General features: G+C 39.4%; 1 protein-coding gene across 4 annotated transcripts in view; it reads left to right on the forward strand.

The window, feature by feature from the left end:
* LOC125663663 (sodium- and chloride-dependent glycine transporter 2-like) overlaps nucleotides 1–1,307 on the forward strand; it is a 33,981-nt gene extending 32,674 nt beyond the window's left edge. For all 4 annotated transcript variants that reach the window (XM_048895968.2, XM_048895971.2, XM_048895969.2 and 1 more), the window contains exon 14: nucleotides 939–1,307. In XM_048895968.2, the coding sequence (XP_048751925.2) occupies nucleotides 939–1,085 (147 nt within the window). In that variant the 3' untranslated portion in view covers nucleotides 1,086–1,307. The remainder of the gene's footprint in view (nucleotides 1–938) is intronic.
* Nucleotides 1,308–18,686: the final 17,379 nt, after the last annotated feature.

Below are 18,686 nucleotides of genomic sequence, written 5' to 3' on the forward strand. Positions count from 1 at the left end.
CATCTGATGGAAGTAACGCAGACACAATTTTTTCAGCGCAAAGGAAAACATTTATTTCAATGCAACAACAATATGAATTTTGAATAGCATGAGCGAGTGTGAATGTTTCAAAATTAAAATAATTGTCTTCTAGAGGAAGACTGCTTAATTGGACAAAACAGGTATTGGCAAAAGTCGATGTATGTTATCATATGGCTCCCAAGAGAAGTCATCCACAGGGGTACAATAAAATCTGTCTCCTTTCCGGAGCATAAATTGGAGAAGGTATTCACCCCCAATTTAAATTGTTATAAGTTTTGCTATATTTTGTCTCTCGATTGTTACAATAATGTTATGAGAAAACAATTGTTTTTATAATTGATTTGCGTTAATTTTGTCAGAGATCGTACAGTTATAACATAATCGGACTACTCGGTTAACTAAATACATAAAGCTACATCATGAGAAAATTTCAGCTAATTAAGGGACACGATCAAAAGTTCTATATCTAACAAAAAACTAAATTCACATACATGTAGTTTTCATCAAGACCCCTCCATCCCCTTTAAAATAAATATTTATCCAAATCGACTGATAAGAACAAGTTCTAATAGCACTCTATACACCTATTCTATTGTTTATTCACAAACGTAAGTGTTCATGTACACTTTAAATGTCACGTTAAATGTATATTATACTTAAATGAATAAAATGTATATGTATATCAAAAAAGTTACCCCCCCCCCATTCCTGAATGGATGTACGAGAGACACTGACAGAATTTGTAACACCCCCCCCCCCAACTAATTGAATTTAAATTATCTCACATCGATCTTTTGATCTTGCCCTTATGATAATGCTATTTAATAAACAGATTAGATAAGAATGGTAAAAAAAATTATATTGAGCTTAGTAAAGATAGGTACGAATAATGCACTAATGAATATTTTTTCTTACAGAAGCTAAATGCTGCTTTAAAGCCAACAAAATACTGGGGGCCACTGAAACTGGAGAACAGAAAAGAAGTGTTTAGTAGATGGAGACCGTATGGATTAACTGAGGATCCTTGGTCTAACCAAACAGAAATCTCCACTTCAGAAAATTAATACAAATCAACAAAATCGTACAGTGTACATGTATATGTAGTACCCCCCCCCCCCCCCCACCACCATTCATTTAAGTCACTTATTCATTTTCATTCAATGCCTTTTACAATATTGGTTCTTACATATGTACTTACATGTATATTCTAAAAGCCACTTTCCGTTTGGTGAATTTGCTCATAATATATACAAGATAGGTTTGTACAATAAAATTAATCAAAGACGTTTCCTGTTTGTGTGAACTGTTGTAAGGAACGCCATAACTGCCTCATGTTGATGTGCTTCACTGCCTCATGTTGATGTGCTTCATTGCCTCATGTTGATGTGCTTCACTGCCTCATGTTGATGTGCTTCACTGCCTCATGTTGATATGTTTCACTGCCTCATGTTGATGTGCTTCACTCATGTTGATGTGTTTCACTGCCTCATGTTGATGTGCTTCATAAGGTGCTGCTATTGCAATATATGTTGTGGTTCTTTCATGGTAAAGTAACGTTTTTTCATTATATATTACCTGTTGCAGTTCTTTTATCATAAGATGGCGTTTTTGTCATTATACACTGTGGTTCTTTCATGAGAAGGTGGTGCTTTTTCATCATATGTTGTAGTTCTTTCATGAGAAGGTGGTGCTTTTTTATTATATGCTGTTGTCCTTTCATGATAAGGTGGTGATTTTTCGTTATATGCAGTATTTTTTTGTTAATAAGATGTCGCTTTGTTTCTTATTATACGCTGTATAATTCAAGAAAGTTGTGTTAAGGTTTTGATATTTCGGAACTTGTATTTCATCACCAATGCAAGGAATTTTAATCATTTGATCTTGCAGCACTCATTTCAAAATTTTGAAAGGGAGAAAAGTGTAAATTGTCAGTTCATCATCTAGAAAGACCAGACATTTCAAACCGATCCGACATGATGAGATTAAAAACTAATTACATGTATTTAAGGTATGGCCCCACTACATCTCGAACAGTAAACAACGGACCCACCCTTTTTTCATGATTATAAGGTTAATCTTTTATGATCATCACCAATAGGTCATTCATCAAAAACGGTTCCTGAGAAGGATTTGTTTGTCATTGAATACCAATAGGCGCAAAGGCTAAATTGCTCACCTGGTGATTTGTTTGTCATTGAATACCAATAGGCGCATAGGCTACATCGCTCACCTGGTAATCTTTAAGAAATACAAGGAGGGGAGAGGGTGGAAGTCCTTTGCTCACAAACACCTGTGTTCTGAAACCAACATTATAGTTTTAGTGTGATTTGACCATTTCTCTAACGCAGGACAAAATGTGCATTTTGTGTACTTTTTTCTTCCTTTGCTTAAGAAAGTTCTTTGAATTATGCAAGTTTTGAAGATATACATTGCTTCAAATTCTTTATTTGATGCGCACATGACTGTTTGTGACACATCTGAATTTTCCATTTCTGATATAAATTTATTATACTGAAACAAAAGTAGGAATCGAAATCAATTTATCCCATTCTGTCTGTGGAGCAAGTACTTCCGGTTTGTTGCACCCTTTAGATCCCCCGGGATCACGTGATTAATTAGGGTATAAAAGCAGTGACATCAGAGCTTTTAGTCAGTTCCAGACTGAAGTCGACCAGAGTGAGTCCTGTGTACAGCTTAGGTGAGAAATCAAACTTGGTTAACAAGTCTTACGTGCCTGTATAAGGCTTTCGAGACTTTGTTGTTTTTATTACGAAAGGTGTGAATGCTATTTCACTTAGTTAGGAAGCGCACGCGCTCCAGGACTGAATAGGATATTTGTACATATTTTTAATTAGAATACTTGATTGAGAGCTTTATCATTTATTTCATTATTCCTCAAATTGCTCAGACAGAGCAACCGCATCTTCGAACCCAGAAACGTTACATAAATTTGGTGGCAGCGGTGGGATACGGTGAGGAATATTTGTTTTATACATATAATCAATTTTAAATTAAACACCTACAATGGACGATATGGTGGATGAGGAAATTTCATTCCTGGAGAAAAGCTGCGAGCAACTGCGCAAAGAATTAGAGAGGTATTCTACCCCTTTAGATAAACGTGCGCAAGCACGCGATTCGGGAATAGCTACTATGGTTGGTGCAAGTGGAGGCCAGGGTCACTTACAGTCATCTACAGCGGATGATACAGTAATATTGCAGAGGAATGCGCGAAGCGGACGCGCTATGGAGGAAAGTACAGACAAGACTCGTGTTACAATGAGGCTTGCCAAAGCGCAAAAGAAAGCTTGCAGAAATGAAGCCGAAATTGCAGATACACTGCATAATTATTCTGTTGACGATAATGAGCAGAGATTAATGGTAGAAGCACAGCAGACTGCGCGCATGTCACCAATTGCGAGTGCGCCGTTGATTACTTGTGCGTCGTCGATTGCGAATGCGCCAACATTTGCAAGTGCGCCGACATTTGCAAGTGCACCGTCGATTGCTAGTGCACCGTCGATTGAGAGTGCGCCGATAATTGCAAATGCGCCGTTGATTGCGAGTGCGCCGATTGATTACAATGCTCCACTACTGAGTACACCAAATACAAGACAGAGAATCGCGCAGGCACAGAGTTTGGATGCAGGTGTCAGAAACTCGCTGAATGTTAAACGGCAGATGGATGAAATAGATCAAACCAATAAAAGTTCAAAGTGCAATATCAAACCTGCAACGTTTGATGGCAGTCATTCTTGGCTGGACTATAAATCCCATTTTGACGCATGCGCTACCATAAACAACTGGTCAGAGAAAGAGAAAGGTCTTTACTTGGCTGTTTCACTAAGAGGAACGGCACAGGGCGTACTTGGGAATGTTTCAAAAGAAACAGGACACCAGTATGATTTGCTGGTCAAGGCGCTAGAAGAACGCTTTGCGCCACCCAATCAGACTGAACTATACCGTGCGCAGTTAAAAGAACGAAAACAAAGGGCATCTGAGACATTGTCTGAACTGGGACAGGCTATCCGTAGACTAACTTGTCTAGCTTACCCTACAGCGCCGTCGGAAGTTCGGGAAACATTGGGGAAAGATGCGTTCATTGATGCGTTAGTTAATTCGGATATGCGCTTACGCATTAAACAGAGTAGACCCGTAACTCTTAATGATGCGATACGGCTTGCAGTAGAGTTGGATGCCTACTATAAAACGGAGAGGCGAGGCGATTTGCGGATGGTTGAGAGTACAGAACGCGATCATGTAAAAACCGCACAGCCATTAGAACTGATAGACCTGATGACAAAGATGCAAACTCAGCTAGATGAATTGGAAAAACAGGTCCAAGATCAGAGTTGGAGGCAAAGAAAACACACATCGCAGTTGAAAGAAAAGAAAACTAGCGATGGGGTGATTTGTTATTATTGCAAGGAAAAAGGGCATATTCGTCGGTATTGTCCGAAACTAAGGAATAAAGACACAAATAAAACCAGTAATAGCCCAACGGAGAAATCAAATAGTGGGGGTGCGCGTCGAATTCGTAGTAAGCGCCGAAGAAATCAACGCATGCAAGGACACGTGGGTGGAAGCACCATGAGTAATGAGGCTGGTATATTTATTGAGGCTGTGGTTAATGGTACACGCACAAAATTGTTAATCGATACAGGGGCTTCATTAACATTACTTTCAAAGAGACTGCACAATATGATAGAGCAGGAAAATCGACCTGAATTAGAAGAGAGTGCGCAGAAAGTTTTCAATGCAAGTGGAAACGCACTATCGCATTATGGAAAAGCAGAGTATCAGATCCGAATAGGAAAGTTTGAAACAATTATTCCAGCTATGGTAACAGACATCACAGTCGAAGGTATCCTTGGCTTAGACTTTTTGAAGAAAGGGAATGGCGTTATAGATCTCAACTCTAACACTTTGAGACTAAACAACCAGGAATATCACATTTCATGTGAAGGAGTCATGGGCTGTTACCGTGTCGTTGCAGCTAATGACATTTCTATTCCCCCTAGAAGTGAATTAGTTACCGAGGCTAGAATTGCAGGGCAAAATACATTCGGAAGCTCAGATTACATAGTTGAGCCAGAAGCAAAATTTATGGAGAAAGGCTATGCATTGGTTGGGAGAACATTGGTAAAAGGTGGCGAAACAGTGCCTGTGCGACTTATGAATATTACAGATGAAATCCAACAGATATACAAGGGAACGATGATAGCTAAAATGACAGCTGCTGATGAAGAGAACACACCAGAAACAGTACGAGAACATGGTGTAGGACCCCGATCTGATGTGCAAAAATTACTAGATCGATGTATGAAAAATCTGTCGTGTGCACAAGCTGCGCAAGCAGAAAAATTTCTGCATAAATATCAAACTTTGTTTGCTACTTCGAATTTTGATCTTGGTCGAACTACAGTTGTAAAGCACAAAATCAATACTCGTCCTACTGAGATACCGATTAAGCAAAGAGCACGGAGAATCCCATTGCATCTTTTACAGGAAGTTGATAAACAAGTCAACGAAATGATGGAAAAAGATGTAATAGAACCATCAAACAGCCCTTGGGCTTCACCTGTGGTTCTAGTGCGCAAGAAAGATGGGTCGATGCGCTTCTGCATTGATTATAGGCAACTGAATGCAGTAACAATTAAGGACGCGTATCCCCTCCCAAATATAGATGAAGCATTTGATCACCTGTCTGGACATGCTTTATTCTCCACGCTAGACCTCAACAGCGGATATTGGCAAGTGGCCATGGACGACGAGGACAAGAGTAAAACAGCGTTTGTAACACGCAAAGGCCTATTTCAATTCAAGGTGATGCCATTTGGACTAACCTGTGCGCCTGCGACCTTTGAACGTCTAATGGAGACAGTCCTTGCAGGTCTCCAGTGGGATTTGTGCCTGGTATATCTTGACGATATAATAGTTATTGGGAAATCATTTGAAGATATGCTTAGCAACCTCGAAAAAGTTTTTGATAGACTGCAAAAAGCGGGTCTGAAATTAAAAGCAAGAAAGTGTAACTTGTTTGCCACTGACGTATCATACTTGGGACATATTATTTCAAATGAAGGCATTGCGACAGATCCAGAAAAGATTAAAGCAGTTGCTGAATGGCCAGTCCCGTCAAGTGTCTCTGATGTCCGCTCCTTCCTCGGGTTGTGCAGTTATTATAGGTGATTTATTAAAGATTTTGCTTTGGAAGCAAAGCCATTGCACCGCTTGACGGAAAAGGGACGTAAATTCCAATGGACAAGAGAGACACAAGATGCTTTTGAGACTCTTCGTAACAGATTGGTTTCTGCACCGATATTGGCACTACCAGACGTATCTTTGCCATTTATACTTGACACAGACGCGAGCAACCACTCTATAGGTGCCGTGCTTTCACAAGAAGTAGGTGGAAAAGAGCGCGTGATAGCTTATGCCAGTCGAACATTAACCAAAGCAGAGAAACGATATTGTGTGACGAGAAAAGAATTGTTGGCTGTCGTGCATTTTATAAAACACTTCCGCCATTATCTGTACGGGAGACAATTTCTTCTTAGAACAGACCACGGATCACTGAAATGGCTTCTCAAATTCAAGAATCCAGAGGGCCAGTTAGCTAGGTGGCTTGAGGTCATCAGCACCTACGACATGAAGATAGAGCACCGTCCAGGTAGGAAGCATGGGAATGTGGATGCTCTCAGCAGAATTCCGTGCACACAATGTGGATTTGACCCCAACTGGGAAGAACAACCTAATCAGTCAGTGAGAATTGTGCAGTCGCCCCCAAAAGTAAATCAAGAGGAGTCAGATAGAGACAATAGAAATGTATTAGAAGCACAGGAGGATGACAGAGATATTCATTTAGTGCGTCAGTGGGTTGAGGAAGGCAAACGACCAGTATTTTCCAATGTCTCACAGTATGGTTACATGATTAAGTCACTATGGAATCAATTTGAGAGATTGAGCATTCGAGATGACTTCTTAGTACGACGATGGATTTTGCTCCCCTCAAATCGAGAGACATTTCAGATTATCATTCCAAGTTCAGAGAGGCGAAATGTATTAAAGATGAGCCATGATAACAAGACATCAGGACATCTTGGTGTAACAAAGACACTAGCCAGAATTAGACAGAGATATTACTAGCCGGGATTACAAAGGGATGTCCACCAGTACATAGCAGGATGTGATATCTGTACAAGAAGAAAGAATCCTATCCCAAAGCGACGGGCTCCAATGCAGTTCACAGCATCAGGTGTACCTATGGAAAGGATAGCCACAGATATTTTATGTGAACTACCAGAAACCGACAGAGGGAATCGTCATATTCTCGTCGTGTCAGATTACTTCACGAAATGGACGGAGGCTTTTGCTCTTCCAAATATGGAGGCGGAAACTATAGCTCGAACAATTATGGAACAGATAATAGTAAGATTTGGCGTTCCTTCCGTTATCCATTCCGATCAAGGGCGACAGTATGAGAGCAAAGTATTTTTGGAAATGTGTCGGCTGCTGGGAATCACTAAAACAAGGACTACACCCTACCATCCAAAATCGGATGGTATGGTTGAGCGCTTCAACCGCACTTTAATATCAATGCTGAGCGCCTATATTCAAGAGAATCAGAGAGATTGGGACTTGCACCTTCCCTACATACTCATGGCATATCGCTCCACAGTACATGAGAGCACCGGGTTTTCTCCCAACATGTTAATGCTTGGAAGAGAGGCGACAACGCCTCTAGATTTAATGTACGAAATGCCTTCAGAGATGAAAGACACTCCAGCACACCAGTGGATCTGGATATTGCGCGAGCGCCTGGAGCAAGCACATGCAATTGTAAGAAAAAACATGCCTGGGGAGATGCTGCGACAAAAGAAATACCATGATGTCAAATTATCATGGTCGTCCTTTAAACCAGGAGAAATGGTATATGTATACTTTCCAGTCAGGAAGAGTGGCTGCTCCCCTAAACTGACTTCGTTTTGGAAAGGACCCTACAAAGTCGAGAAAAAACTATCTGATGTACTGTATACAGTTGCATGCGGTTCTCGAGGGAAAAACACTGTCATACATTGTGATAGGATGAGAAAAAGCCATGCTCAAATACTTCAAGGAGAAACAGATGGAGACGTATGTGACAGGCATGAATCTCCAGATGGAAACCAGCGGTCTTCCATTGATGTTCCAGTGGCTGAATTCGAAGAACCTTGGACAATAAGCGCGGAAGCTGACACAAGCGAAAACAGTAGACCGCGTCGCGCTAAAATCTCGCCCAAATGGCTTCAGGATTATGAAGTTGATAACAGCGCTTAGAACTTTAAGATTAACTTGTGCTTATGTGTAAATATATGTGTATATATGTATATATAAACCTGCTGTATGAATACTGAAATAAGAGTAACTGAAATGTTCCTTATATTTTGTTAGAGCATGGTAAATACCAAGACGACTTCTAGAAAAGAAGGCCATCGATGTCCGATGTGTAACCTAAGGATATTGAATGAGGCTGAGTGGGAGAGACATGTGGTGGAATGTGGTAGACAACGGAGGCAGAAGAAATTTGAATGCGTCGATTGTGACTATGCCACAAACAAGAAGAGTGATTTGGGAAGACATCGCCGCACTCGACATGGTGAGATGGTTTTGACGGCAGCTGATAGCGGCACAGATGACTGTGAGCAGTTGGACCCAGGGAACCTATCTGATGTGGTTGGGAGCACATCTCAGAACTGTCCTGCTGACGAAGTCTGCCAGAGGAAGCCAACAAGACCAGCTCCGGTCTCAGCGCCAGTTTTAAAATCCATAGCATGCCAAGACCCCCGGACGCCATGTGTTCCAGCACCATTCCGACATCCGATGACTACTCCCAGGAAACGCGCTTCAATTCAGTTGAATGTGCCTTCCGCACAATTTCCATGTATATCTCGGGAAGCAAGTACACAGACATATCGTCAGCTAGTTGATGCCAGTTCCCTGACAGTTACGGATTGTTCAGAGATGTGTACACAAACTGAGGGAGAGAAACGGCATAGACTAGACAGGGTGCAGGAGACATACCAGAAAGACGGGAGAACAGTTGTTGAAGTGCACGAGGAGGAAAACTGGTTTTAGGAAGAATCTCATGTCAATTATTTTTCTGACATTTGTATTTTTGTAATTATCATGTTTGATATCGGTGGTGATTGCACCATTTCTGAATCATTGGTTGATTGTTTTCTGGCTTTATTTTTCCTTGAAAATTAATAATGAGCATTGTTAGTGATTTTTCTTTAGTGCATACTCTGTATGTCATTATTAATCATATAAAAATGAAAGCCAAGTAGCTTAAGCTTGTTGTTATATTTTTGGTCAGATACCACGCATTATATTCTTAGCCCAGGTTGTTAATGATTTTAAATGCGGGACGCATTCCTGGAGGCGTGGGTAATGAAACAAAAGTAGGAATCGAAATCAATTTATCCCATTCTGTCTGTGGAGCAAGTACTTCCGGTTTGTTGCACCCTTTAGATCCCCCGGGATCACGTGGTTAATTAGGGTATAAAAGCAGTGACATCAGAGCTTTTAGTCAGTTCCAGACTGAAGTCAACCAGAGTGAGTCCTGTGTACAGCTTAGGTGAGAAATCAAACTTGGTTAACAAGTCTTACGTGCCTGTATAAGGCTTTCGAGACTTTGTTGTTTTTATTACGAAAGGTGTGAATGCTATTTCACTTAGTTAGGAAGCGCACGCGCTCCAGGACTGAATAGGATATTTGTACATTTTTTTAATTAGAATACTTGATTGAGAGCTTTATCATTTATTTCATTATTCCTCAAATTGCTCAGACAGAGCAACCGCATCTTCGAACCCAGAAACGTTACAATACGGTCACTTATTGACAAATACCCCAGATATAGGATGCTTGTCAGGACTACTTACATACAAATATGATAGATTAAAGTCCTGGATCATTTGGTTTCACGTTGCTGAAATCCTTAAGTTATCTATAATTTGTTTTTAAAAAAACACCACCAAACATTCTGGGAAGAAGTGGAAAAAAACTTGCCTCAAAGGAAGTAAAATATTCCTATGAAGTGTTACACTTAAGATGGAGGTATTACTGCTACCGGACCAGATGTACTTCAAATGTGGGAGTCAGGTTTTATAAAGTATACACACATAGTGACACTAACTTTGGTATAGGGTCGGAAAGTCTCGTTTACTTTCACTTTCACTTTTACTACTTCCGGGCAGCAGTCGAAAAATGTCACTTTGTTTTGCTTTGGTTATGCTCAGATGACAGCGTTAAAATGAACCTACAGCCTATATAGATTCCCTACTTATGCAAAAAGAAGAAGAAGTGGATTTATAGATGCAGGTAAACAAGTCATAATACTTATATTTTTATAGTTAAATCACCGATTGAGAACTCAGAAGCAGTGAGCTCTACCCACGACCGGGTGATTGATCTAAAACATATTTTACTGAATATTTTCGATAATAAACAGCTGTCAAGTTAAAGGGTTTAGTTTTTTATGAGTTAGAACTAACATTACAGGATACAATTATGCAGTATGTTACTTTTGATAAAGGAGACAAACTGAATGCAAAAGGGTGGGTGGGGGTGGGGGGTCAGGAATAAAACAATTAGCTGGGTAAAATAAATATATGCAGGTATCTATTTGTACCATGTTTTGTCAATCTCCTTGATTAATAGTTGATCATATAAACTTGTAATAAGGACTAATAACACATTTTTATGGGATGCTGATAGTTTGGGGGGGGGGGACACATTTACAAGGTAATGCACTTTCTCATTTTCATTATCTTTTAATTAATAATGATATTGCTTATGTTTTTATTGTGACCCTCACGGAAAATGCTACCAATTTGGAAACAAACAAATTTCAAAGACGATTGGGATCACTGAAATAACATGTTTTTACAATATTCAACATAATACAGGACCTAGAAAAAGTTTTTGATACACATGTACTTCGTTTCTGTATATATGTTTCTAAAACATTATGCCTCTTGTGACAACAAAGAAATAGTAAACATTCACCTATACATTCAGATCTTAAATTAATTCTGTTTAATAATGCAGTGGTGGGACAATAGTGGTGGGGTTGGTGGTGGTGCCATCCCCCATTTGTTAGTTCATATGTAACAAATATGGGGATTTGGGTTGCAATTTTGATAATTTTAATTTACACACATACATGTACCTCTTTTAGGGGGGATAGTATAAATTACACCCCCCCCTGCAAATTTTCTTGATCCACCCCTACAACACTTTTAATGATATTCACTTGATGTCTATGCTTGTTACAGATGCTGTTATATACATCATTTCCTTCAGAAGTATCAATGTGTTGGTGGCTGTTATGAAGAGAATGGGCTCATTTTAACAACTTATAGGATGGGCGGTACAAGGGTTCATACCAGTGATCAATTTCTCATGACTCTTATGAAGTTGAACCTAAATCTAAGGGATCTACATTTAGCAGGCCAGAGTGCTCAATGCTGAATTTACCTCTGAAAGAATCGCAATGGATACAACAAACATAACACTGGATTTAACTTTAAAAATGAATAACTAGTCATTATCTGACAGTAACTACATTGTGCAAAACCTTCATATTTTTGGATCACCTGAATTTACATGTATACAAGTATTCAAGTATTCATTACAGAATGAATATCATTTAATATTGATAGCTTGACGAGCATAAAGAGCTCTGGTGAGTTACGTATATTCTGATTGCCTGGGTGGATACATTTCTCTCATTGTCATAGCTATACGAGGTGCAGACTTAGGATGCTTTATCCAGCTGTGTTGTTTGCCCTTTTATATCTAAAAGATTAACATTTTAGTCATTGTCACACAAAACATGTAGATTATGCATACTAAAATGCAAATTGACTATCTGGACTAGTCAATATATCATAATAGACATATAACATGTTCTATCAATTCAGCTGAAATTCAGATAAATCAAAATTCATAAGATATACATGTATTTATATCTACAATCCATGAAATATGACAGTGGCAAATTTAAGGGGAGATAGATCTCCACCTCATGATATCCCCCCCCCCCTTATTTGAATTCCTGGGTCTGCAATACTAGTATATATAGAATTGCACACTAAAATGTCTGTTGACTACTGGATTAGTAATAATTCAGCTGAAATTCAGATAAATAAAAAAATCTTAGATGCCAGTCGCGGATTTAAAGCCAAGCCACACCCCCCCCCCCCCCCCCCCACACCCCCACCCCCGAATTTCTGGATATGTTCCTGTATGCAGTTTTACATACCAAATGTATATACTATAATATTATAAATTACTGCAGCTACATAGTGGAAACAAAACTGACTCGTGGGACTTCCATATGTCACTGATATGATTGGTGGCAGTAAAAAGTTCTGTCTTCAGTTTATAGAAATATCTTTATGAAATAATTTAGATAAATTTCTAAATGAAACTGTAAAACGTTCAAAATCATAGAATAAAATAGGGCTATATATATCCATGTTATACACAACAGGAACAAGTTTTATTCTTTTCTAGTGCTCTAGCGTTTTCACTCGATGCAGGTTATTACGGGGGGGGGGGGGGGGGGGTACCACAACATCTATCAAGAATCAGTCTAATCAGAACTATGCATATATTGCTGAGAGTTTGATCGAGGACTTTCGATATCTTGAACCAAACTCTGAGATATAGATGTATGGGTGTATATGATGCAAACGACTGTACAGTGCATATGATGCAGACGATTCTATAATGTAAACATACCTGTACTTTGTTGGAAAATGTCTCGTATTGACGCTTGAACAACCGCTGTAATAACTCAGAGCTCTATCTAGAACACATTTTCTAAACCCAGTTGTTATATCCACCGCTCTCTCGCTTTTTGTAGTAAGGTCTATGTGGTTTTTAACGTAGCGAGTCTAGTACATTATTGATAATGCCATCCTGACAACTGTCCGGAAGTACGATTTCACGTTATTTCTCGCGAGTCACATGACGAGACTTTCCGACCCTATTGGATTCTACATTGAAGTCCTACAACAAACAGTTACTTGAAGACAACATGGCGATGTCATAGGTACTACGCAGATCACTTACCTCAGAAATTACTCGGGAGGAAGTGACGCATGTTGCAATGCATTCAAAAGAAGGAAAGACGTCTGGATTTGACAGTGTGCTAGATTTTACTCTGCATACCAAATTTTCTCCAAATGTAAATGCATAAAAATTGTATATCAGAAATGTTATTCATTATTGTCCATAAATAATCTTTTGAAAATAATCAGATGCATGCATTAATTCATCAATTATATAAAGCGATTTATACCCGTAGGTCCTATGGGCTTGGTGCACATTGCTAATTTTCATATACACTGTATCTTAAATGTCTTGTAGACAGTTTTGAATACCTTGGTGTAATATTTTGCAAAAATGGTTCTTTTAAACCAAATCCTGAAAGAGTTGTGTGATAAAGTTATCAAAGCAATGTATGGTGTAATTGGTAAATGTAGACTGCATAATGGGTTTATTGATTGTAATCTTGACATGTTTGACAAAATTGTAAAACCTATACTCTTATATGGTTGTGAAATATGTGGCTTTACTCAATCACCCCTTTTTTTTTAAAAGATAAAAGTCATTTGAAATATTGTAAACGCATACTTAATTTAAAACAAGGCACTCCAAACTTCATGATCTATGGATAATTGGGAAGATACCCAATGTCTATTACCATAAATATCGAATGATAAATTATCGGGGGAAATTAATTACACCACAAGACTCAAAACTATCAACAAAACTCTACTACTTTATTAAAACTTTTGACGACACTTGCTATAATTATATTTAAAAAATTCTAAACGACTATGGACTGTCCTATATATGGCTGTAACAACAAATACCCAATGTTCTCTGGATTAAGAAAAAAGTATTTCATGCATTGTATAATCAATATAAGAAATCTTTGCATAGTGAAATGTATAATTCTGTTAAAGGCCTTAATTATAAAATATACAAAAACTCATTAAGTTTTGAAAATATTTACTTATTCTACCAACAAAACTATTGAAAACATTTTGTAAATGTAGAATATGTAATACTAAACTACCTATAGAAACAGGTAGATGGTGAATATGAAAGAGATAGGAGATGAATTTTATTATCTATTCAGTTGTAATACAATGAAGAGCGTTGCTCATGGCAAGCTATTACTACAAAAACCCAAATATCTATACATTTGAACATTTTTTAATACCAAAAAAAAAAACCAGAAGTAAATTCATCAAAATCATTTTTAAGAGAGTATCTTCTTCAAGTTCCATCCATCCATGGGCAACATTATATTCTTGTTAGTTTGCTTTCTCCACCCCCCCCCCCCCTCAATTGTACCTTAACCCACCACTTACATGTACATTTATATTGCGTTCATTCTGTTCACTTCTCTATACTGTAATCCAGTTTAAGAGAATAAAGATATTGTCCTTATATGCACCATGTTACTATAATAAAACTTAAAAGTTTTGTCTTGTATTCATCACTCATTACTATGCTATTTTTGTGTTCCGCTTTTAGTTCAATAAATTCCTCAAACTTCTCGTTATAATCTATTGTTGAATCTGGATGTCGATATTGGTTGCTTGATTGAATATTGTTTAACGTCCCGCTGGAGAATTTTTCACCCATATGAAGACGTCACCGGGCTGCAAAATTTAGGCCTATGATCGGCTCTTACGGCCTTTGAGTAGTGAGGGATCCTTATCGTGCCACACCTGCTGTGACACGGGGCCTCGGGTTTTGTGTTCTCATCCAAAGGACCGCCCAATTTAATCGCCTCTTACGACAAGCAAGGGGTACCAAAGACCTATTTAACCCGGGTCCCCACGGCATGGATGTCGATATTGTATAGCAGAGGATGTCCCCTGCTACCTAGAATATAGGAGATGTTACCTGCCACTTAGGGTAGAGCAGAGGATGCCCCCGGTCACCTAGAGTATAGTAGAGTATGCCCCCCGGTCACCTAGAGTATAGCAGAGTATGCCCCCTGTCACCTAGAGTATAGCAGAGGATATGCCCAGCCACCTAGAGTATAACATAGAATGTCCCCAGCCACCTAGAGTATAGCAGAAAATGTCTCCTGTCACCTAGAGTATAGCAGAGGATGCCTCTGTCACCTAGGGTATAGCAGAGAATATCTCCTGTCACCTAGAGTATAACAGAGAATGTCCCCAGCCACCTAGGGCATAGCAGAGAATGCCCCCTGTCACCTAGAGTATAGCAGAAGATGTCCCCTGTCACCTAGAGTATAACAGAGAATGTCTCCAGCCATCTAGAGTATAGCAGATGTTCCCTGCCACCTAGGGTATAGCAGAGGATGCCTCTGTCACCTAGAGTATAGCAGAGAAAATCCCCTGTCACCTAGGGTATAGCAGAGAATATCCCCTGTCACCTAAGATATAGCAGAGAATGTCCCCCGTCACCTAGAGTTAAATAGAGAATGTTTCCTGTCATCTAGGGTATAGCAGAGGATGTTTCCTGTCATCTAGAGTATAGCAGAGAAAACCCCCTGTCACCTAGGGTATAGCAGAGAATGCCCCCTGTCACCTAGAGTATAGCAGATGTTCCCTGCCACCTAGAGTATAGCAGAGAATATGCCCAGCCACCTAGAGTATAGCAGAGAATGTCCCCTGTCACATAGAGTATCACAGAGAATGTCCCCAGCCATCTAGAGTATAGCAGATGTTCTCTGTCACCTAGGGTATAGCAGAGGATTCCCCCTTTCACCTAGAGTATAGAAGAGGATGTCCCCTATCACCTAGAGTATAACAGAGAATGTCCCCAGCCATCTAGAGTATAGCAGATGTTCCCTGCCACCTAGGGTATAGCAGAGAATATCCCCGGTCACCTAGAGTATAGCGAAGGATGTTCCCCGTCGTTTAGAGTTAAAAAGAAAATGTCTCCTGTCACCTAGAGTATAGCAGAGAAAATCCCCTGTCACCTAGGGTGTAGCAGAGAATATCCCCTGTCACCTAGGGTATAGCAGAGAATATCCCCTGTCACCTAGGGTATAGCAGAGAATGTCTACTGTCACCTAGAGTATAGAAGAGAATATCCCCTGTCATCTAGGGTATAGCAGAGAATATCCCCTGTCACCTAGAGTATAGCAGAGAATATCCCCTGTCACCTAGAGTATAGCAGAGAATATTTTCTGTCACCTAGAGTATAGCAGAGAATATCTCCTTTCACCTAGAGTATAGCAGAGAATATACCCTGTCACCTAGAGAATAGCAGAGAATGTCTACTGTCACCTAGAGTATAGCAGAGAATGTTTACTGTCACCTAGGGTATAGCAGAGAATATCCCCTGTCACCTAGAGGATAACAGAGAATGCCCCATGTCACCTAGAGTATAGTAGAAGATATTTTCTGTCACCTAGAGTATAGCAGAGAATATCTCCTGTCACCTAGAGTATAGCAGAGAATGCCCCATGTCACCTAGAATATAGCAGAGAATGCCCCATGTCACCTAGAGTATAGTAGAGGATGTTCCCTATCACCGAGAGTATAGCAGAGAATGCCCCCTTTCACCTAGAGTATAGCAGAGAATGTCCCCTGTCACCTAGAGGATAACAGAGAATGCCCCATGTCACCTAGAATATAGCGGAGAATGCCCCCTTTCACCTAGAGTATAGCAGAGAATGCCCCCTTTCACCTAGAGTATAGCAGAGGATGTCCCCCTGTCACCTAGAGTATAGCAGATAATATCCCCGGTCACCTAGAGTATAGCGAAGGATGTTCCCCGTCGTTTAGAGTTAAAAAGAAAATGTCTCCTGTCACCTAGAGTATAGCAGAGAAAATCCCCTGTCACCTAGGGTGTAGCAGAGAATATCCCCTGTCACCTAGGGTATAGCAGAGAATATCCCCTGTCACCTAGGGTATAGCAGAGAATGTCTACTGTCACCTAGAGTATAGAAGAGAATATCCCCTGTCATCTAGGGTATAGCAGAGAATATCCCCTGTCACCTAGAGTATAGCAGAGAATATCCCCTGTCACCTAGAGTATAGCAGAGAATATTTTCTGTCACCTAGAGTATAGCAGAGAATATCTCCTTTCACCTAGAGTATAGCAGAGAATATACCCTGTCACCTAGAGAATAGCAGAGAATGTTTACTGTCACCTAGAGTATAGCAGAGAATGTTTACTGTCACCTAGGGTATAGCAGAGAATATCCCCTGTCACCTAGAGGATAACAGAGAATGCCCCATGTCACCTAGAGTATAGTAGAAGATATTTTCTGTCACCTAGAGTATAGCAGAGAATATCTCCTGTCACCTAGAGTATAGCAGAGAATGCCCCATGTCACCTAGAATATAGCAGAGAATGCCCCATGTCACCTAGAGTATAGTAGAGGATGTTCCCTATCACCGAGAGTATAGCAGAGAATGCCCCCTTTCACCTAGAGTATAGCAGAGAATGTCCCCTGTCACCTAGAGGATAACAGAGAATGCCCCATGTCACCTAGAATATAGCGGAGAATGCCCCCTTTCACCTAGAGTATAGCAGAGAATGCCCCCTTTCACCTAGAGTATAGCAGAGGATGTCCCCCTGTCACCTAGAGTATAGCAGATAATATCCCCTGTCACCTAGAGTATAGCAGAGAATGCCCCATGTCACCTAGAATATAGCAGAGAATGTCCCATGTCACCTAGAGTATAGCAGAAGATGTTTCAATGGTCTGCACAATCGAGATGAGATGATAGATTCAAGTATTTCCAAATCGTCTAGGTGACCATTTGCTAAACGAAACTTCTCGTTGAGTAACATGTGCATTAAATATACATTAAATATGCATCAAATGTACATTAAATGCGCATTGAATATGCAATAGATATGCATTAAATGTGCATTAGTTGTCAATGTTTTTTCTTTATCTGGATTTATAGCCAATCTATTATTCAAAACTACGATCATGCATAACATATATTTCACTACAAAATGTAGTAATTATTCAATACATCGTGAATTTGCATTTTATGAATAAATATTTGGGTTGTTTGCTTCATGGGGATATAAATGTATTATTGACGGAGCAGTAAAGCAGAAATTACCGATCCTCCATAATATAAACACCAAAACATTTAGTCTTTATACATTTATTCATTTTGTTTTCGTTTTACAAATGAAACCAGTGCTTTTATATAGAAATCTAATACTATTACATTGAGACAGTATGGGTTTTAAAATACTGTCAAAACCTTAATTTAATCAAAGGCAATTACATCTTGCTTGGGTTGGAATTTAAAATAAAGATAGGGTACCCAAGTTCGCTAATGATAAAAAGCAAGCGAGATGGTATAAAATTTTACTCTATATTCGTACAATTAAGAAAAATGCATGTTATTTTTTTACTCTAAATTTACGCCCTGTATAACGAAACAGAATGTTTGTGATTGCGACATACAATGTAGAATATCATTTTAAAGTTGAATTTCTTACCCCAACTCAGAAAATGAATTCCGTAATCGCTCTAAGGCACTGAAAATTGTAAAACTGTCTTCACTTTCACTCATCAGGCCCATTTTGATCGGTGCCGCTAATTACCCAAAATGACTTTATTAATCCCCTACCAATGAAGTCGAAGG

The sequence above is a fragment of the Ostrea edulis genome, chromosome 1 (assembly GCF_947568905.1).
Source record: "Ostrea edulis chromosome 1, xbOstEdul1.1, whole genome shotgun sequence".
Taxonomy (NCBI): Eukaryota; Metazoa; Mollusca; class Bivalvia; order Ostreida; family Ostreidae; genus Ostrea; species Ostrea edulis.